Source organism: Ochotona curzoniae, unplaced genomic scaffold (assembly GCF_017591425.1).
Source record: "Ochotona curzoniae isolate NIBS_2020 unplaced genomic scaffold, NIBS_Ocur_1.0 scaffold_274, whole genome shotgun sequence".
In the NCBI taxonomy this organism is placed as follows: domain Eukaryota; kingdom Metazoa; phylum Chordata; class Mammalia; order Lagomorpha; family Ochotonidae; genus Ochotona; species Ochotona curzoniae.
The window spans coordinates 12,001,311-12,021,098 of NW_024467101.1; the positions used below are offsets into that span (position 1 = coordinate 12,001,311).

General features: G+C 52.1%; 1 protein-coding gene across 5 annotated transcripts in view; it reads right to left on the reverse strand.

Moving 5' to 3' along the window:
• Nucleotides 1-894: 894 nt before the first annotated feature.
• Nucleotides 895-19,788, reverse strand: part of SSH1 (slingshot protein phosphatase 1) — a 56,719-nt gene continuing 37,825 nt past the window's right edge. For all 5 annotated transcript variants that reach the window (XM_041003462.1, XM_041003463.1, XM_041003461.1 and 2 more), the window contains 6 exons: nt 17,645-17,773; nt 13,542-13,588; nt 12,133-12,279; nt 10,825-11,025; nt 7,051-7,597; nt 895-2,684 (listed from right to left, as the gene is read on the reverse strand). In XM_041003462.1, coding sequence (XP_040859396.1) covers nt 1,482-2,684; nt 7,051-7,597; nt 10,825-11,025; nt 12,133-12,279; nt 13,542-13,588; nt 17,645-17,773 — 2,274 coding nt within the window. In that variant the 3' untranslated portion in view covers nt 895-1,481. The remainder of the gene's footprint in view (nt 2,685-7,050; nt 7,598-10,824; nt 11,026-12,132; nt 12,280-13,541; nt 13,589-17,644; nt 17,774-19,788) is intronic.

Below are 19,788 nucleotides of genomic sequence, written 5' to 3' on the forward strand. Positions count from 1 at the left end.
CCAATACTGCAAGCTGTGCAAGACAACCTGGCTGAGGTCTGGAGGGCAGGGCATGACCAGAAGTTTCTGAGGGGTGGGGAAGGGGCTCGCACCTCCGGAGCTGCCAGGCAGAGCCAGGGATGAGCGGACTTTCTCCATGTGGGGCCCGAGAGCAAATGTTTATGACCAGTCAGGCCATGTATGTGCTGTCACATGATGATGCTCTCCTTCTCCCAACTCCGTCAAGAGTGAGGAAGGTACTCTTAGCCTACAGGGACTGCCCAGGATGGCATGTAGATGCCTCAGTCCTAGCTCTGCTTGCAAGGATTCCATTCTCAGTTTAGCTCAAATCATGGACTCCGCCGGAGTATCCCTGATTTGAGCCCAGGGCTGGAGGCGGCAAGGCCTCGTTGAGCTTCCCACCACCCATGGTGCTGAGGCTCCACCCATGGAATCCTCTGGACTCTGCATGGCTGCTCTGGGGTGGGGTGGGGTGGGGTGGGGTGGGGTGGCAGGAGGGGAGCAGGAAGCAGGAACTGGCTGCAGGAAGAGGCCATGGTAAACACAGGCAAGGAGCTCCTCATTGCCACCCAACAGGAGGCAAAGGGACCCCAGGGTGTGGAGCTCCTAGCAGGAGTCCCCACCCGGTGGTCAGATAACTTGGAGCAATTCCCCCTCCTGATGAAGACAAGCGCCTCAGCAGCAGAGATGGCCCACCCAGACTTGCGGGGCCTTCCCTCTCAGATGGGGGAGCTGTGGACACATCACCGCCAGCACCCACTGAGTGGATCCCACCCACGTCCTGCCACTGACTCAGTGCCAGGCATACATCCCTGGGCTATCATGCTGGCACCAGGACACAGAGAACATGCACAGCATGGGGCTGGTTCCAGCATGGGTGATATGGTCCATGGACTTTGCTCAGCAGTGTTGGGTGCACGGGATTCAGTCTTGACATTCCTGGGGTCCCAAATCCAGAAGACAGAAATTCTTTCCTGAAAATACCCTTTGGGACTCAGCATAATTCCCAGGAATGTTCCCACCTGACAGATTAAAAAAAAAAAAAAAAAAAACACACAAACAAAAAAAGCACAGCAAGAACAGAGGTAGGACTCAGGTCGCCATCCCAGAGTTTCAACCCGAGGGCTGGGATGAGCCAAGAACAGGCGTCGCAGGGACACCACTGCTGCAATGCTGCTTTTGCCACGTTATGATGTAATGTTCTGAATGTGTGTGCCTACCTGTGCATGCTCTTCTTGAAGACACACGACACGGAGACCCCGTGTCATGTGTACACTCTGTCTTCTTGTGCTATGTGTTAACGATTGGCGTCCCTCCCCCATCTCTGACAAGGGTGGAAAATGGAGGCTGACTGCAGTTGTTTAAGACAAATGAAGGTGCAGGGGGTTGGCCTACACCCTTAGAGGAACTGGGGGAAGGACCCCGGTGGCGGGAGGTGGGCAGGTAATGGGCCCCGAAGTTCCTGGGCCACACAGGGTGGGTCAGCTCCTGGTTGCCTGGGCAGAACTTGGCGTGTTCTCGGGGACAGGCTTCCCTGATGGTCTGGAGGGGGCGGCTGGGCTCCTTGGTGTGGCCTGAGGCTCGTAGAAGAAGGAAGAAGACTCGCTCAGCTTGGTGTCCTGAGAGTCGGCGGTGGTAGACACGTCGGCCTCGCTGGATAGGTCTTCGGTGGAGAAGTTGAGGCTCCCGAGCTTGGCCAGGGAGTGCGAGCGCTTGAGCGGGGATGAGACGGTGAGGCCGGCCAGCCGGAGCCGCGTCTCGATCTCCTGCGTGCGCTGCTTCACCAGCCCAGGCTTCCCGCGCACGCTGTGGATGCTGTCGCTGCTGGAGCTCCGGGTCAGGTTGGAGCTCATGGATGATGAGGTGGGTGTGTAGCAGATGGTCTTCAGGAAGTCCTTTGTGAAACTACTGGTGTGATCCAGGCGGCACAGGAAGGCCGGGGGGCTCCTCGGCCAGGCCGCTTCGGCGGCAGCCTGGGCTGGGGCGGTGTCTGACTTCTCCGGGCTCTCCTCGGGGATGCTGGCCTCTAGCCTGCTGGCCGGGCTATCCCTGCAGGAAGCCGCCGTGTCTGCCGGTGAGCCCTTGAGCCTCTCGAGCTCTTTGGTGTGCTTGCGGACCAGGCCAGCCTTCTGCAGCTGGATGATGGATTCCTGGTGTTGCATCAGGTAGCTGCTGGCTGCTGGCCTCTCGGTGTCGCCGCTGAACAGGAGCCGCAGGTCCTTGGCTGCCTTTGGGTCTTTCCTAGGTGCCGGCTCTTCCTTTGTCCTTTCTGGGCCAGGACATTGGCTCTGATCACAGTGAGAATTTTTCAAGAGGAGGCACAGCTTTGGAAGGACTTTTGAGGTCTCTCTGGAAGGTTCTAGAAGGCTCCCTGGTGACTCTGGGGTGGTCCCAGTGCCATTGCTGTCCGGCCTTCTTGAGCCTACTCCTGATGGGACGGGGAGGGTTTCGGCTGGGCCAGAGGCTGGCTTCTCCAGAGCTTTACACCTGCCAGATGTGTGGGTCATGGGGGAGGAGGTGACGTGAGGCAGGAAGGCGGGCTGGGTGCAGATGGCGCCAGTGCGTGGATCTTCATGTGATTCCCTGAAGGCCTCGGGAGCCCCACTGGTGGGGGGGTACATGCAATCGGCACAGGACTTATAGGGTGGCTTCACTTTGTTAAGGATCCCAAATATGGCGTCGTGCTGCAAGACGACAAGAACATGGTGAGAGGGCGCAGGCCTGGGTTTCAACCTCAACTAGGAGCAGGGGCTGGTGAGGAGGGCATGGGCTGGTGAGGAGGGCATGGGCTGGTGAGGAGGGCATGGGATGGGGCAAGTTCTGAAGTGGTAGCACTTGCACATCATTTAGAACAGGCACGGTGACCTCTTGGACGCCTTTATCTGCAAGTGACATGGGTCGGGGCAAGTGAGGACATGGTAGGTCCTTCTGGGAGCCAGGTGGGCAAACCACAGCTGCCCAGGACCTCCTTCCTCCATCCCTGCCTCCCTGCCTCCCTCTGAAACACAGGCCAGCGGTCTTTCTTTTACATTAAGAATCTTTTTTTTTTTTTTAAAGTCAGATATACAGAGAAGAGGAGAGGAACAGAGGAAGATCTTCCATCTGATACTTTATTTCCCAAGTAGCCACAAGGGCTGGAGCTGTGCCGATCCCAAGCCAGGAGCCTGGAGCTCCTTCCGGGTCTCCCACACAGGGTGCAGGCTCCCAAGGTTTTGGGCCATCCTCGACTGCTTTTCCAGGCCATGAGCGGGGAGCTGGATGGGAAGCAGGGCTGCCGGGATTAGAACTGGCGCCCACATGGGATCCTGGCATGTGCAAGGTGAGGACTTTAGTCACTAGGCTACTGTGCTGGACCCTGAATCTATATCTAGAGGCTGACGTTGTGGAATAGCGGGTTGAAGCTGCCACTTATAACCCTGGCTTTTCAGGTCACAGCGTCGGTTGGCTCCAGACCAAGCTGCTCCACTCCCCACCCAGCTGCCTGCTAGCATGCCTGGGAAATCATCTGGCCCTTGCACCCACCTGGAAGATCTGGATGGAGTTCTGGCTCCTGCCTTGGGCCCGTCCAGATGTGGCTGGTGCAGGAACTTGGGGAGTGAAGGAAGGGATAGAGAACCCTCTCTTGGCCTCTTCTTCTCTTTACTCTGCCTTTCAAGTAATTCCTTACAAAAAAAAAAAAAAAACACCCACATCTGGGGTGTCTGCAGACTACAAGGGGTCACCCTTCTGTCCAGCCAAAGTACTGCATGGTTCTAGAACCATCATCCAGCTACGGTCAGTGCAGACTTCAACTATGACCTAACACAGATGCCTGTAGGGCTTGACAAAGCGGCCAGGTGGGGGTGGATTTTTTTCTTTCTTTTCACGTTATTTTAAAGGCAGAGGGAGAGAGAATGAGAGGGAAAGAGATCTTCTGGCTCATTCCCCAAAGGTCCACAGCAGCCAGGACTGGCCCAGGACAAAGCTAGGAGCTGAAACTTCATCCACATTTTCCACAGGGGTCCAAGCTTTTGGGCCATTTTCTGTGTCTTCCCAGGTGCATTAGCTGGGTTGGGAGTGGAGCAGCCGGGACTCCAGCCAGGCACGTGGATGTAGGATGCAGGTGTTTTCCAGGCAGTGGCTTAACTGCTGTGCCAACCCCAGCCAGAGGTAGGTTTTATGCCTTTCAGGGTCAACAGGGCTACAGGGTGGGGAGAACTCATTCAGTCCACACACCTCCTAGGCATCCTAAGGAATGCCTGCCTTGGCCATTGGGACTGCATGTAAGATGCCCTTGGGAGGTGCAGGTTCTGAGTCCCCTGAGCTGGTGTAAAGAGCAGGCGTGGGCTAGGCCCAGGGAGCAAGGAGCAGCCTGGGGCCGTGCACAGGAGTACAGGGCACAGGATGAGCCTGGGTACGTGGGCGGCAGAGTGACCTTCTAACATCACATATTTCTGTCCTCAGCATTCCCCCAGGTTCCTCTGTTGTCATGCTGCCAGTTTGCCTGTCAGCCCTGAGACGACATGCAGAACCCTTCCAGCATGCTGGGCAGCCCTGTAGACCACAGGAACCTTTTCAACTGCACCTTCCAAATACAACGCCTGCTGTCCCCGCCCCACAGCAGTGTTCACTCCTGTCCCTTGCACACCAAGCTCTCTCCACACTCCAGTGCCTAACATCTGTTCTTCCTGGGTCCACCAGGATGTCCCGGGCACCCTGCGTGGCTGATCTGCCGTCACACCGGGCGTTCCTTTGTGACATCCATGTCCGCCCCCTCCTCCCCCGAGACCACACACACAGGGTGGTTTGACGCAGTTTCAGCCCTCATCAACCCAACACGCTGAGCTTAATTGCCGGCATGCTCTCTCTGGGTCCCGTCTCCTAGGTGACACCATCAGCTGGTTGAGAAGAGCATGCTGTGTCCTCCACTCCACCTCCCAGCCAAGCTGTGACTCCCAGCAAGGACAATCAGTCCTACCTGAAGTGGCTTCATCCTGAACTTCAGCTTATATACCCTCTGTCTTCAGGAGTGGGAAGAGTGGGCACTGACTGAAAAGGGATCTTGGGCTGGTGAGCTGGTGCAGTTAACCTCCTGGCTGCTGACACACTAGCTCTGTACCTAAATGCACCTATCGCTTTTGCCAGCTCCCTGTCAATGGGATGGCTATGTTTTGGGTGAGCACAGTGTGGAAGCTGATACTTGCCCGTACAGAATTCACCAAATGCGACAGCTGCAACTGTCTAATGGAGCTCAGCACTGCCACCGCTGTGGGAACGCCAGACAGTGATGTGGCAGAATGGTCATCAGTTTCTTTCTTTAAGACTAATTTATTTTTATTGGAAAGGCAGGTTTTTACAGAGAGAAGAAGGAGAGAACAGAGAGATTTTTCATCCACTGGTTCACTCCCTAAATGGCTGCAATGCCTAGAGCTGAGCCAATCCAAAACTGGAAACCAGGAGTTTCTTTGGAGTCACCCATGAGGGTGCAGGAGCACAAGAACTTGAGCCATCTTCTGCTGCTTTCCCTGCAGCATACACACAGAGCTGGATTTGAAGTGGAGCAGTTGGGATGTGAACTGGTACCCACACGGGGTGTTAGTGCTTGCAGGCAGAGGATTAGCTTGCTACACCATCATGCCAGTCCTGACAATTCATTTCTTAGAGGTGGCAATGGCACGGTGGTTATGCCCCATAGTGAAGTGTTCATGAATAAAGTGAGACAAGGGCATTTCACGAGTTTGCTTGAAACACAACTTGTACTTAAGGAGAGGGCCTGATGCTGTGGTGCAGCACATTAAGCCACTGTTTGTGATGTCAGTGTCCCAGCCATTCTGCGTCCAATCTAGCTCCCTGTTAATGTAACTGAGAAGGCAATAAGTGCTCGGGTTCCTTGCTACCCATGTGGGAGACTCAGATGGAGTTTTTGGCTCCTTACCTTGACCCACCCTGGGTCTGTCTCGGATCTGGCTGTTAATGGGTATCTGGGGAGTAAATCATGGATAGAAGACCAATCTCTCTCTCTCGCTAAGTTTACTTTGCCTTTCTGGTTAATGATTCCAGTTTCCTGCCAAGGTTGATGCTGGAAGATAGCTGTGATAGCTCAAGTGAGGGGCCCTGCTCACGCGGGGGAGGCCCGAGTTCCCAGTTCCGGGCCCAGCTGGTGTAGGCATTTGGGGAACAAACCAAGGGATGGAGTGCATGTTCTTTCTCTGAAAAAAAGTGATCTTTAAAGAAGCCAAGTGTGTTTTAATACAAAAATTTGTGAAATTCATATATATGAGGGGTCGTCAAATAGTTCATGTAGGGGCCTGAAATGATGGTTCAATAGCTAAAAATTCACCTTGCAAATGCTAGGATCCCTTATGGGTGCTGATTCATGTCCTGGGTACTCCAGTTCCCATCCAGCTCCCTGCTAGTGGCCTTGGAAGGCAGTAGAGGATGGCCCAAGGCCTTGGGACCCTGCACCCAAGTGGGAGACCTGGAAGAAGCTCCAGGCTTCAGATTGGCTCAGCTCTGGCCATTGCGGCCACTTGGAGAGTGAACCGGCTGATTGAGAATCTTGCTGTCTCTTCTCCGTAAATCTGATCTGCCTTTCCAATAAAAATAACAACAACAAAAAAAGCTGAATGTGCTTCAAAAAAACAAAAGTTCATGTGGGGTGCATATTAAAAAAACGACATGTGAATTTCTAAATATTTTTGCAACAAAATAAACTAATACCCCAGTCTTTCTGGGAGTTTCTCAAAGTATTATGCGGTACAGTGATTTGTTTCAGACCAATCTGTGGCACAGGAAAATGGGCAGATGGGATGACATGTGAAACAGTTTGGAGCTGAGCGGTAAGCTCCATGCTTCACATCTCACAGAAGGAGCAATGGGCTGGGGGCCCCAGGTGAGAAGTAAAGGAGGTACCAGGGGCGGTGACCCATGACACATGTGGGTAATGTCGGTGCCATCATCCTCTGAAACGAGCCTGCTGGCCATCAGAGGGGATAGCTGCCAGCCCAGCAAGGTGTAGCGGTGAGGAGAGCCGAGAGGAGTGCCCCGAATGCCTGCCCTCCACCTGCCTACCTCAAAGTCGTCTGGGCAGCTCCTCTTGCTGTTGTTGTTGTTAAGGTTTTCTCGGTTGAGCAGCGTTGGGGAGCGCACCCACCTCCCAGCTCTTGGGCCTTCCTCCTTGTCCATCTCGTCCCCCTGCGGACAGGGGTCGCTTTGGGCTTTGGGGTTACCGAATTCAAGTCTCTTCTTCACATCTTTCTCAGGGAGCCCAGGACTTGCCGGGAGGGGTCTGGCTGGCCTGTGTGCCTCAGCGGGCTGAGGAGCCTCCTCTGGCAGCGTGTCCCGTTCCAGATCCTCCAGCTGTACCAGGCTGTCTGCCTCCTCATCTGGGGAGTGCAGGAGGGGGTCCGAGAGGCGTCGGAAACAGCAGGGGAGTGGGGAACCCCCAGGGAGCCTGCTGCTGGGGAAGCCGGGCTGGGTGGCATCGTCCAAGCAGGACAGCCTGGTTTCATCATCCAGAGACTCGGGTAAGCAGTCACTGGGGGCTGCAGGGTCATCCACTGGTGGCTGGAGGCTGCTTTCTGTCTGAGGGCGCCAGAGCTTGTTGTGTCGTTGTTTGCTGGGGGCAGAGAGAGCAAAGGAGGCTGGTCAAGGCACACAGTGCCCAGGGGGGTTCCAGAAAGGAGGAGGCAGGGGCAGCCCGACATCGAGTATGAACAAGGGGGTTCAAGTGTGAGTTTCATGACTCAATTTGTTGAAGCCACCTGTTTTCAGAACCCAAGCATGAGAAACCGTACGGGGACCCCACACACCAATGAGGCGCCCGTGAGAGGCCTTATGTGACTTTTTGGCACTCGATGATAACATGGAGGCTCGGCTTGCAACCTGCATTTTTCATTTTGTGAACTTGGCCCCACAGTGAGGCTTTATCTCCCAGCTGCTCTGTCACAGGCAAACACCAATTGGCTTCTGCCTGGACTGCAGGGCAAGGAAGAGGCCCATAGTGGAGGGCATGGAGAGATACACTCACATTCATGGAACTGGAGGTACATAATATACATGGTTGAGCAAAGACATCAGAAACACCTGCTTTAGGGGCTGGCGCATTGGCTCAACTTGCTAATCCTACACCTCCAAGTGCTGGCATCCTGTATGGGAACAGGTTCACATCCCAGTCGCCCACTTCCCATCCAGCCCTCTGCTTCTAGCCTGGGAAAGCAGTGGAGGATGGTCCAATATCTTGGGACCCCGCTCCTGCATGGGAAATCTGAAGAAGCTCCTGGCTTTGGGTGTTGCGGCAATTTGGGGAGTGAACAAGCAGGTAAAAGATGTTTCTGTCTCCCCTTCTCTGTATGAATCTGCCTTTCCAATAAAAATAAATAAAAGAGAGAGAGGGGAAAAAAAAGAAAAGCAAATACCTAACTTTGGGCATCAGTAATGGCAGGTCAGGTTTTAAATGATATTTTCTAATACTGTAGTTTTTAGTAAAGATTTGTTTATTTGAAAGGTAGAGTGACAGAGAAACGACAGATAACAGACAAAGAAATCTCCATCTGCTGGTTATTTTCTCAAATGGCTGCAATAACAGAGTTGGGCCAGGCTGAAACCAGGAGTCAGGAACTACATTTGGGTTTCCCATTTGGGTAGCAGGGACCCATTTTCTGCTGCCTCTTAGGAGCATAACCAGGGAGCTAGTTCAGAAACAAAGCATCCAGGACTCAAACTAGCACTGCCATGGGATGCCAGAGTTTCTAGGAGCAGTTTAATGTGCAGTGCCAGCACACTGGCCCAGGACCACCGCTTTTATGACACAAGGTGGGGACGGTGTGTGGTCCCTAGACCTCAGAGTGACATCATCACAGGCTGGGAGGGTTGTAGAGGCAGTGAAGCGTGCCTGGGTGGCAGGGGTGGTCCAGGTTTGCTGCTGATCCTCGGGGCCGGGGAAACGCTGTCTGCACCATGTGCACCTTCTGCTGGGCTGTGAAGGTCAGTGCAGTGCTCCTGTGAACCCTGACCCCTGGCTGGGCTGCAAAGGTGCTGCTGCCAGAAGTGACTGACAGGTGCTTGTTGCCCTAATCTCCCACCAGCCCCCAATCTGGAGAGCCTGCTGAGATACTTTTCAGGTGACAGTGAAGGAGTCCAAGGGTGGCTAGAGTGAGGGTACTGCAGTTTTCCCAAACTTGGACAAGAAGCCACCGGATGGAGCTGCTGGCCTCTTTCCAACACGAGCCAGGGATGGAAGGGAGCAGGAAGAGTGAGTCCTGAGCAGCTGGCCTGTGTCTGAAGGGTCTGGGGTGCTGGCGGCTCCTCTCTGCCTAGCCTCCTGACTTCCCTAGTGCCAGTGTCTGCTGGGAGTACATGACAGAACAAGGCAGGCTCTCAGAGCCAGGTCCTTACCCATGCCCTGGAAAAGCAGGAGACCTTGTACTTTGTAGAACCCTTTGGGGTAGGAGTTAAGCAGCTGGGTGGTGGGGAAGCAGGGTGGTTGGCCAGCACGCTGGCATATCAGGTACACCTGCCACCTGGGACGCTGGCTGGAGTGCTGGCTGCTCTACTTCCAATCCAGCTTCCTGCTTAGGGTCTGGGAAATGTGGGAGAAGATGGCCCAAGTCCTGAGATGGCCCTGCTCCCACATGGGAGACCTAGAAGACGCTTTTGTTTTTTTGCCTGGCCCAGCCTTGACTGTTATAGTTATCTGGGGAGTGAACTAGCAGTTGGAAGATTTGTGTCTCTTCCTCTACCTGTAAATTCTGCCTTTCCAATGCAAGAAAAGCATCTGCAGGGTTTGGAGTTTGGATGCTGAGCCCAGCACTTAGGATGACCACATCAAAGCACCTGCTGTTTAATTCCTGTTTCTAGCTTCCCACCTGAGTTCCCTGCTGGGGTGTGGTATGCACCCTGGGAGGCAGCGCTGATGGCTTCCTACCACACTTGGAGTGTGTTGCCAGTTCTGTGCAACCCAGCCTTGGGAAGGGAACCAGCAGGTGGTACATCTCTCTTTGTCTTGCAGTAGGAAGCAAGCAAAGGGAGGGAGAAAGAAAGAAAGGGAGCCAGCACTTGCGTCATGTGAGTGGGGTCACCTGGTGTTGGCCTTTTTGTGACTGATTTTTTTCACCTGGCACAATGTGCCCTAGGTTTACCTGTGCTGTGGCAGGTGTCGGAATTTTCTGACTAAGGCTGAGTAATACTCCAGTTGTCCGTACAACTGTAGTGTGCTTACCACTCGCTCACCGTGAATGTCAGTCACTTCTACCTGGTGGTTACTGGGAACAACACTGCTATGAGTTCTTGCTTCCAGTTTTTAAAAAAACATGTGAAAATGTATTTATTTTGAGTTCCATTTGAAAGGTAGAGACAAACAGAGAAGGCTCTGCCATCTGTTTCCATTTACAAATGCCCACAGAAGCCAGAAGCCAGGAACTCCATCTGGATCTCCCACATGGGTGGCAGGAGTCCAGGTCCTGGAATCCTCAACTGCTGCCTCCCAGGGCGTCAGCAGGAAGCTGGAACTGGGAGCAAGGCCAGGATGTGAACTCAGGCACACGGTGCTGTTATACATTCAGCTGGATTTTTAGCCTGGAAGAAACAAGCTAAGACTCAGGGGGACTGACATGCCCTCCCTGCCTGCTCACAGGTGCACAGCCTGGCCATCTGCCCTGCAGTCCTGGGCTTGCCTTGCACCAAAGCCTGGGCAGGGGACGTGGTGCCAAGCAGAGACTCATGCCCCGGACAAACAATTAGACACCAGCCCTCCCACATCAGAACAAGAGCCAAAACAGGTCAACCCTGCCTCCACCCATTTGATTGAGGACCTCCTGTTCTAGGCAGGGCTTCTCTGACACCTACCTGGCGTCCAGGATGCCCTCGTACTCGGACAACTGCCTCATGAAGCCAGCGTTGGGCCGTGCGATGCTGCGCTTTTGCTTTACGTAGTTGTATGCTTTCTCCAGAGGCCAGCCGAACTCCTTCATGGCATAGGCGATGACGGTGGACGCCGAGCGGCTGACGCCCATCTTGCAGTGCACCAGGCACTTGGAGTGGTTTCTCCTGCGGGACCGTGCGCAGAGGAAGAGTCAAAAGCCTTCCATGGTATCGCTTCTGGTTGTGCCCAAACCCTCTGTGCACAGAGCAGGGTCTGCACGCACTCTGGGGGAATCACTGCTGTGCAAACCAATTGGTACAGAATGAGACATATGTCCTCACTGTGCCCAGGCTAGCAGGAACATGGCAGGGACCTTCCCCAGTGGCCGGTGATCCAGGACCTTGGCCTAGGAAGCCACTGAGCAGCTAGAGAGATGCTTGCAGAAGCTACTCAGCTGTGTCAGTAGATGGAGGTGGTGAAGAAACTGCTGTGGCCAACAGGGTCAGCAGGCAAGAATGGCAGCCAGGGGAGGCAGAGGGCCTGCTGCAGGGACTCAGGCATGGCTGATTGGCTGGACACGGGGGTGGGGAAGAGGCTTTCTGGACACTGCTTTGCTCAAGGAGAGGAGGGAAGGCTGAACTGGTGGGGCAGCACCTGGGCCACTTTTTACATTGTTATATATTACCCCTCCCCAGTCTCTGTGCCTTTCTCTGAGTGTTTCTCCAAAGGCTGCCAAGGCAACTTCAGGTCCACGTTCTTGGGGACGGCACCAGAACTGAGGTTTGGGTAAAGACATACTATGGAGCTCTGACTCGAAGGGGCGCTTCTCCATGAGGCAACACGCTGTAATACAGAGGAGTAGGCTGAGCACACCATGGCACTGGGGAGAGCAGTGAGCGCTCAGGGGCGTGGGGCTGAGTGGATGTCTGCCGGGGACAGGGAGGCTGGCGGTAACATGGGGGACAGGGGACAGAAGAGAGCCACAGTCCTGGGCTCAAGGCTCAGGGATGGGTGGGGCTCTCCTCTTTTCCCCTCCTTTGGCTCAGCGACTCCCTAGGGGGACAGCTTCTAAGAGCTTTCACTTGTGGTTGGATCTTGCAGAAAACCAAGGTCAAATGTCATGAACAAGGACAAGTGGGAGAGAAAGAACACACGAGGCCTCGGGGTAGGGAAGACTGCTGGCGTTTCCTGGAAACCATGGGCTGACTGGACACCCAGGGTGATGTCCTGGGCACCTGGGGGCTACTGCCTGACCAGCACCTGTCCTCGAGCCAGCCCAGGCACGTACTCACTTGGCCTTGTTTATGAAGTGATATGCCTCATTCCAGTGGGCTAGCAGGTCTGTGGTCTCTTCGTCGTAGACACGGATGTTATGGTAGGCAAACAGGCCAGGGAAAAAGTTATCTATTTCTCTGGTGACGTTTAAGATGTAGTCAACCCTGCAAAAAGATAAACAACAACAAGAAATCATGTTTGTGCAATCAGAAAGAGAAACTACATATTAAAAAAACAAACTCAAATGCCAAAGTAACAAACAAGCAAAAGGAAACTGGCTAGAGGAAAAAAATATGTTAAAGACACATGAATGAAGGGTGGACATTTGTGGTGGGACTTCTGGTTTTCCTTCAAAGTAATGATTTTTTGGGTAATTTCGAAATGCCCTCCATATGAGACTGTATTATATTTATTCTAAAAAGAAAAATCTTGTTTTTAAAAAGCCTTTCATTTAAAGTCTTCCTAAGCACTGTTAATTCTGGAGACAAAATGCATGTGCTACTTAAGTGCATTCTACACTCCCTGAACTTCAAAATATACAATTCCCTAGAGTATACAAAGCTTTTTTCATTTCTAAAGTCCCCACTCTTAAAGAGTTAAAAAGCAGCAAATATCCATCCATTATTTATGTCCTTGGGAACTGCCTTAAATCCTTTTTGCACCAAGGCAGGATATAAATAAGTAAGGGGGACGGAAGAGCTTCAAACTTAATCAATCATTTTTATGAGTAGAAGACCAGAAGAGTTACAAGACATTTTGAATTGGTTTCACAAGAAAATCCAGATACCTACTTGAAAACAGAAACAAAAACAAAACCTTTGAAGGCCGCGCACTGATTCCCGGCAGCACTTCGGCACAGACAGCATCCGTCTCTGTGCATGTGCAGAGCGCTCAGTGTTGCAACAGCCACCTCCTAACCAGCAGTTCTCAGGATATATTTTAGGGTTTGTTTAGTCTTCATTTTCAAATGTGGTCACTCAAGAATGCCATCGTGTCAGACCCAATGTGGTTGTGTTGTTTAAAAAAAAAAAAATGTCCAGACATCTGTTCTCGAGGGTCTGGGTTTAAGTGCTTTTCTTTGTTTCTGAAGCTGAGCACTTCCTGGTCAGGTTCCCGCCAGGTACCAAGGATAACCAGGGATGACAACAGCGGAGGTGAATGGTCCAGGGACCGGGGCTGTTGATCGGCACTATGGCCTGTGGAGACTCAGCAACTCCAGACTGAGCCACAGCACACCACTTGGGCATGATTTAGAAGGTCGTAAATTATTTAGGACATCACCCTTTACAGCACATCTGTTTAGTTATGCAAATCTTCCCCATCAGTTACTTCGGAGACCTGGGTGGGCGTAGGCCATTAGGACCTCTGGCCTCGCTCTTGCTGAGCTGTCTAGAAGGACACAGGGAGACGAGGGGCGCAGACTCACCCTGAACCCTGCAGTTCCTCCAGATTGGATGCATTCCATTCAGAACCCTGGGGGACAGATCACACAAACCCCTATGAGTGTCACATGCCAGCCAGCTGCACAGCTGCTTCCGGGATGGAGGAGTCTGCCCTAGCCCTGACTGAAAGGCCTTGGAGGACAGCAGGGTGCTCTCAGCATTGTCCACGTGCCAAGAGCAAGCCCAGGAAACCCTTGCTCCCGCCTCTCCTGCTTTCTTGCCTGGGATCCCAGTGGGGTCACCTCACCACATGTGACACCCTGCCACCTCCCCCTCAGGGGCACTTGCACATACCACTGATGACAGCAGAACTTGTCCAGCTTTTCTGGCAAGCATTTTAATAATGTCACAGAGCTTCCCAGTAGCTCCATTTACAAAAAGCAAAAGCTATCTTGAGAAACAATCAGAATGTGCATGGCTGCTGACAGACAGTTCAGGCTAGACAGAGAGAAATAGGTAAAAGAAGCAGCCTTTAAAACAAATAGGCCTTTGGGTGAATATCTGACAGCCCGGGGAAATGGCATTTAAATGGGAAAAAAAAACTGTTAAAAGAAAGCAGGCTAAGGGTTGGAACCATGGTGCAGTAAAGTAAGCTGTCACCTGGAACACAAGAATTCCTGCATGAGTGCCAGTCCCAGCTGCTTCACTTCTGATCCAGCTCTCTGCTAACACACCTGGGAAAGCAGCAGAAGTTGGCCCAAGTCCTTGGGCCCTTGCCACCAACGTGAGAGATGAGATGGAGTTCCAGGCTCCTGGCTTCAGCCTGGCCCAGAACCCACCACTGCGGTCATTTGAGAGTGAACCAACAGATGGAAAATCTCTCTGTAACTGTCTTTTTTTTTTTTTTTTTTTTATCTTAGGGGGTTTATTCCAGCAGGACAGGGAAAGGGGGAAGAGGGAAGGGGGGCCAAAAGGAGCTCTGTAACTGTCTTTTAAATAAATAGAAGTAGGGTACAAAACTACATACACAAAAATAGTAGAATCCTTTTCTTCCTTCCTTCCTCCTTCCGTCCCTTTTTCCTTCCCTCCTTTCAAGAAGCTGTTTGGGTTTTTTTGTTTTGTTTTGTTTTGTTTTGAAGATTCATTTATTTTATTGGAAAGTCAGATATACAGAGAGGATGAGAGACAGAGAGAAAGATATTCCGTCCGATGATTCACTACCCAAGCAGCTGCCATGGCTGGAGCAGAGCTGATCCGAAGCTGGTAGCCTGGAGATTCTTCTGGGTTTCCCACACAGGGTGCAACATCTCAAGGCTTTGGGCTGTCCTTGACTGCTTTCCCAGACCAAGGGTAGGGAGCTGGATAGAAAGTGGAGCTGCTGGGATTAGAACCGGTGCTCATATGGGATCCCGGCATGTGCAAGGTGAGGACTTCAGTCACTAGGCTGTCACGCTGGGTCCATAAAGCTATATGTGTTTTAAAACAAAATACAAAAAGCCAAGCATGACAGCCTAGTGGCTAAAGTCTTTGCCTTGCATGCGCTTGGATCCCACACAGGTGCTGGTTTGTATCCCGGCTGCTCCACTTCCCTTCCCATCCAGCTCTCTGCTTGTGGCCTGGGAAAGCAGTGAAGGACAGCCTAAAGCCTAGGAAGAAGCTCTTGGCTTTGGATTGGATCAGCTCCAGCAGTTGTGGCCACCTGGTGAGTGAACCAGAAGATGGAAAATTTTTCTCCCTCTATCTCCTCCTCTCTGTATATCTGCATTTCTAGTTAAAAAAAAAAAATAAATCTTAATGTAGGGCCCCGGCGCGGTGGCGCAAGTGGTTAAGGTCCTCGCCTTGCACGCCTGGGATCCCATATGGGCGCCGGTTCTAATCCCGGCAGCCCCGCTTCCCTTCCAGCTCCCTGCCTGTGGCCCGGGAAAGCAGTCGAGGACGGCCCAAAGCTTTGGGACCCTGCACCTGCGTGGGAGACCTGGAAGAGGCTCCTGGCTTTGGATTGGCATAGTATCGGCCCGTTGCGCTCACTTGGGGAGTGAATCATCGGATGGAAGATCTTTCTCTCTGTCTCTCCTCTCTGTATATCCGCCTTTCCAATAAAAATAAAAAATAAAATAAAATCTTAAAAAAAAAATCTTAATATAGAGGATAGAAAAATAAACAGCATCATTTGAAGAATGTCTACTTATGGACTTGGGGGGAGTGAGATGTTTTCTTCTTTTTCTTCACACTCACTTACAGTCCCATGCTTTCTAGCAACATGTGCTAGTATAATTCTTTTTGAAATGGCATCATTAAAAAACAAACCCTTTGCCCTAGCAGTGACCCAGCAGCTTAAGCTACCAGCACCCCACAGGAGTAGCAGTTGGTTCCTTGCCTGCCCCACTCTGATCCAGCCCCCTGCTAATGGCCTTGGGAAAGCAGTTACAGAGTGCTTGGGCACCGGCAACTATGTGAGAGACCTGGATGGAGTTTTAGCCTCCTAGTTCCAGCCCTGCGCAGCCCTGGTCGGAGTGGCCACTTGGGGGAGTAAATCAGCTGATAGAAGATCTCTGTCCGCTCCCCTCTTTTCTAACTCTGTCTTTCAAATGAAGAAATCATTCGGTATTCAAAGAGCATGGGAGGGGTAATAAAGAGAGAAAGGGAAAGGAACAATTGGTCATTCTGCTCTCAGGAAATGTAGATGACAAAGAGCAGAACTCTCTGTAGGTTCCCCGTGAGCCGCTAAGAGGCAGGGTCTGCGTGTGCCGGCCCTGCCAGGTGCTGCCTGGGTCTTCATTATTTGAGCAAGGGGCACAGACATTAAATTCCTTCAGTGCGTCTTGTGGGAAAGTGATTTAGAGCTCAGAGCCAGGCAGAAAATAGGAGCTGAGGCTGTGACCACCACCCAGCAGAGAGAGGCGAGATGGATGTGGCCTCTTCTTCTGCTTCCCCCAGGAATTCAATCAGCACTGGTGTCCCCTGCGTGTCATCCACACAGCAGGTCTTGGAATCCACATGGCCACAAACAGTTAATCACTTACACGTGGGAGGGGGTGCTTCTGGAAGCCCAGGAAAAGCACCACGAAGGGATAGTGCCCACCTCCCACCACCGCACAGCAGATAAGCTGTACGCATGCATGCCAGGGCATTTCCAAAGGATGAAAAAGACAGGCTTGCCATGAGCGCCCTACGATGGGCTTCAAGCTTTTGCAGTACCCTGCATAACACACATGTACACTATGTACTACGTGTGTGTATGTACGTAGATAGATATGACAACACTGGGAAAATCCTTGACCATTTCCTTCAGACAGGAAGGCTCCATCCTACTGCCTCGAGCAGCAATTCCATGTGTCTAGCATCCTCAGCAAGCAAGATCTCCTCCGACCCAACGATGCATTCTGTGTCATTCTCATCTCTGTCACCCCATGAGGCTCGCAGTGCAGAAATGCAGAGGCAGGCAGATCTGTTCCCAGGGACAGGACTGGTGAGACACAGGAGCAGCAGCCGGGCCCTGTGGGTGCTGAGCCTTACCCCAGCCTGTGGCCTCCTCTCTAATTTTAGTAACACGCCTTCCCCTCTGGTCTCCCTTCCTCCCGCTGCAAACTAGCCAGTTGCCTTCTATGGAGATTCACAGCAGGACAATGCTTGCAGCACCAGTCAGAGGTGTGCAGAAAGAGCCCGAGCAGTCCAGGGAAATGAGACCCAGGGGAAGCAGGAGAGCTCTGGGAGGGAAAGCCATGGGTGGCCTGACTGCCCGTTGTGTCGTTGTCATGTCATGGGATGCCTGTGCTTTATGATCAGGCTCTCCTTGGTGTTCCAGCCTACAAGCATTTGGGAATGAGTGGCCAGGACTTCAGTTGGAGTGACTGAAAAAGACATGGGGCTGTGAGCCGCTATAAATACCTGCTGGCTGACTGTGCCAGACAGCTTCCAACAATTCCCCACAGCTCAGTGGGGAGCCATGTCCCCAGTTTCTGGTTGGAGAGCAAACCCGAGGGATGCGGGCTGGAGAACAGCAGTCCCTGCCAGACCCGGGACAGGCACTTTGGAGCTCAGATGTGTCTCTGCCTGCTTTTCCTCTCTGACTCACCCTGAATGTCAAACAGGCAGAGTCGGAGTTATGTTCCCCCAACAAGATACCAACACAGGCAATGCCCCTTACGAGATAAAGATGGTCAAAGATGAGTGAGGGCTTGTCCATCTGTCCCAAGATAAGCAGCATCTCATTGTCGATGAATTCCTTGAATTCTTTCAAGTTACAGTTCATCTGCTTCTCTAATTCGTTCCGGATCTGCAGGGTGGGAGATTAGGAAAAGTCACCCATCAGAGAGAGCAGCTGCCCTCTTCACAGCATTCAGCTCACAGCACCAACTGCTGCTGTACTCAGAGGAAGTGCTCGCTGCCTTTGTCCATCTCACGGGGGGCAATGCACGTGGGCACATGCAGTTTGCACATGTGGGTGGCAGGAATGTGAGTTTCCCCCCTGCCCAGTGAATCTGGCCGGAGGACATTCATTACTGTGGGACCCTGGTTGCCAGGCAACCTTGTCTCCTGAGTCCACAGCTGAACATCAACTCTAACAGACTCTTACATCTTTTGAGGAAGGCACTGTCAGTTAGTTTTAAAAAAGTATTCATTGGACCTGGTGTGGTAGGTAGCCTAGTGGCTAAAGTCCTCTCCTTGAATGGGCCAAGATCCCATATGGACGCCAGTTCTAATCCTGGTGGCCTCACTTCCCATCCAGCTCCGTGCTTGTGGCCTGGGAAAGCAGTCGAGGACGGCCCAAAGCCTTGGGACCCTGTACCCATGTGGGAGACCGAATTCTGGCTTTGGATTGGCACAGCTCTGGCTGTTGCAGCTGCTTGGGGAGTGAATCATCAGCAGATGGAAGATGTTCTTCTCTGTCTCTCTTCCTCTCTGCATGACTTTCCAATAAAAATAAATAAATCTTTAAAAAGAGGTATTAATTGATGAAGAGACATGATCATCCCTCAGTATCCTCAAGGGTTTGATCCTAGGAGCACCTCCACCCCTCCACCCCTGAACACCAAAAGTGGCAGATGCCCAGGTCCCTTAAGGGAGGTGGCACAGCGTCCACCTGGAACCCTCTCACAGCCTCCCATGAACTTTCAATCACTTCTAGCTGACTCGTGACACCCAGCACCACATAAATGGTTTCTGAGTTGTCTACTAAACTGTGTTGTATAGGGGACGGTGACAATAGACAGATTAGGACACATTCCAGAGAGATGTAGTGTCTGATCCATGCTAGGTTGGATTTGATAAATACACAAGTGCCTAGGGCTAACTGTAATATAATTTTTAAAAAGGTCAATTTCCTCCCCATTTAAAGACTGGTATATTTATTTGAAAGGCAGTTATGGAGATAGAAAGACGGAAAGATCTTCCATCCACTGTTCACATGATGAATGGTTGTGGTAGCTGGGGCTGGACCACAAGGATGCTGGGAGTCAGGAACTCTTTCTGGATCTTCCACAGGCCAATACACTTGACTCAGCACTTGGTGCTTGCCCAGGTGGAAGCTGGCCCAGCAGGAAGGGAAGTGGAGCAGCTAGGATTCAGACTGGTGCTCCGATACAGGACAGACTTATCAGAGGCATCGGCTTATCCCTCTGTGCCACAACACCAGCCTCTAAAGGGACAATTTCAACCTCTTAAATAATGGAAACTATTATTGCTTGCTGTATTTTTTTTTTTTTTTTTTGAGAATAAGTAACACTAAACAGGAAACAAGTGATCATGGAAAACCTGGAATGCAGAGGGAAGGTGGGTCAGGTGGGATTGCAGCTTGTGGCTCAACTAGAATCCCAAGCAAGGATATTTGTTGTCTCTTACATAAAACCCAGTATAACATGGGATGAGAGGTGGGAGCAGGTGTGAACAGGAAATTACTCCCTGGTGTCATCTAAGGAGTTTCTGGAAATCTCACTGAAGTCATCTAGTTTAAGGAACCCACCTGGGAGGCCAGCATCCCAAAGGGTACCAGTTGAAGTCCCAGCTGCTCTGCTTCTCAGCCAGCTCCCTGGGAGGGTGCCTGAGAAGGCAGCAGAGGATGGATGGTCCAAACACTTGGGCCCAGCCCCAGCTGCTGAAGTCATTTAGGGAAGGAATCAGGGGATGGAAGATTCGTGTTCTGTCTCTCTACCCACTCTGCCTTTTAACTAAAAACAAAACAAAACAAAACAAAACAAAACACCACCATTTCCCTAGACTCACACACGAGGCTGACTCGAAGGCCTGGGTCCCTCCTGCCAAGCCCCTCTGCTGCTGCAGCAGAGGTCGGTG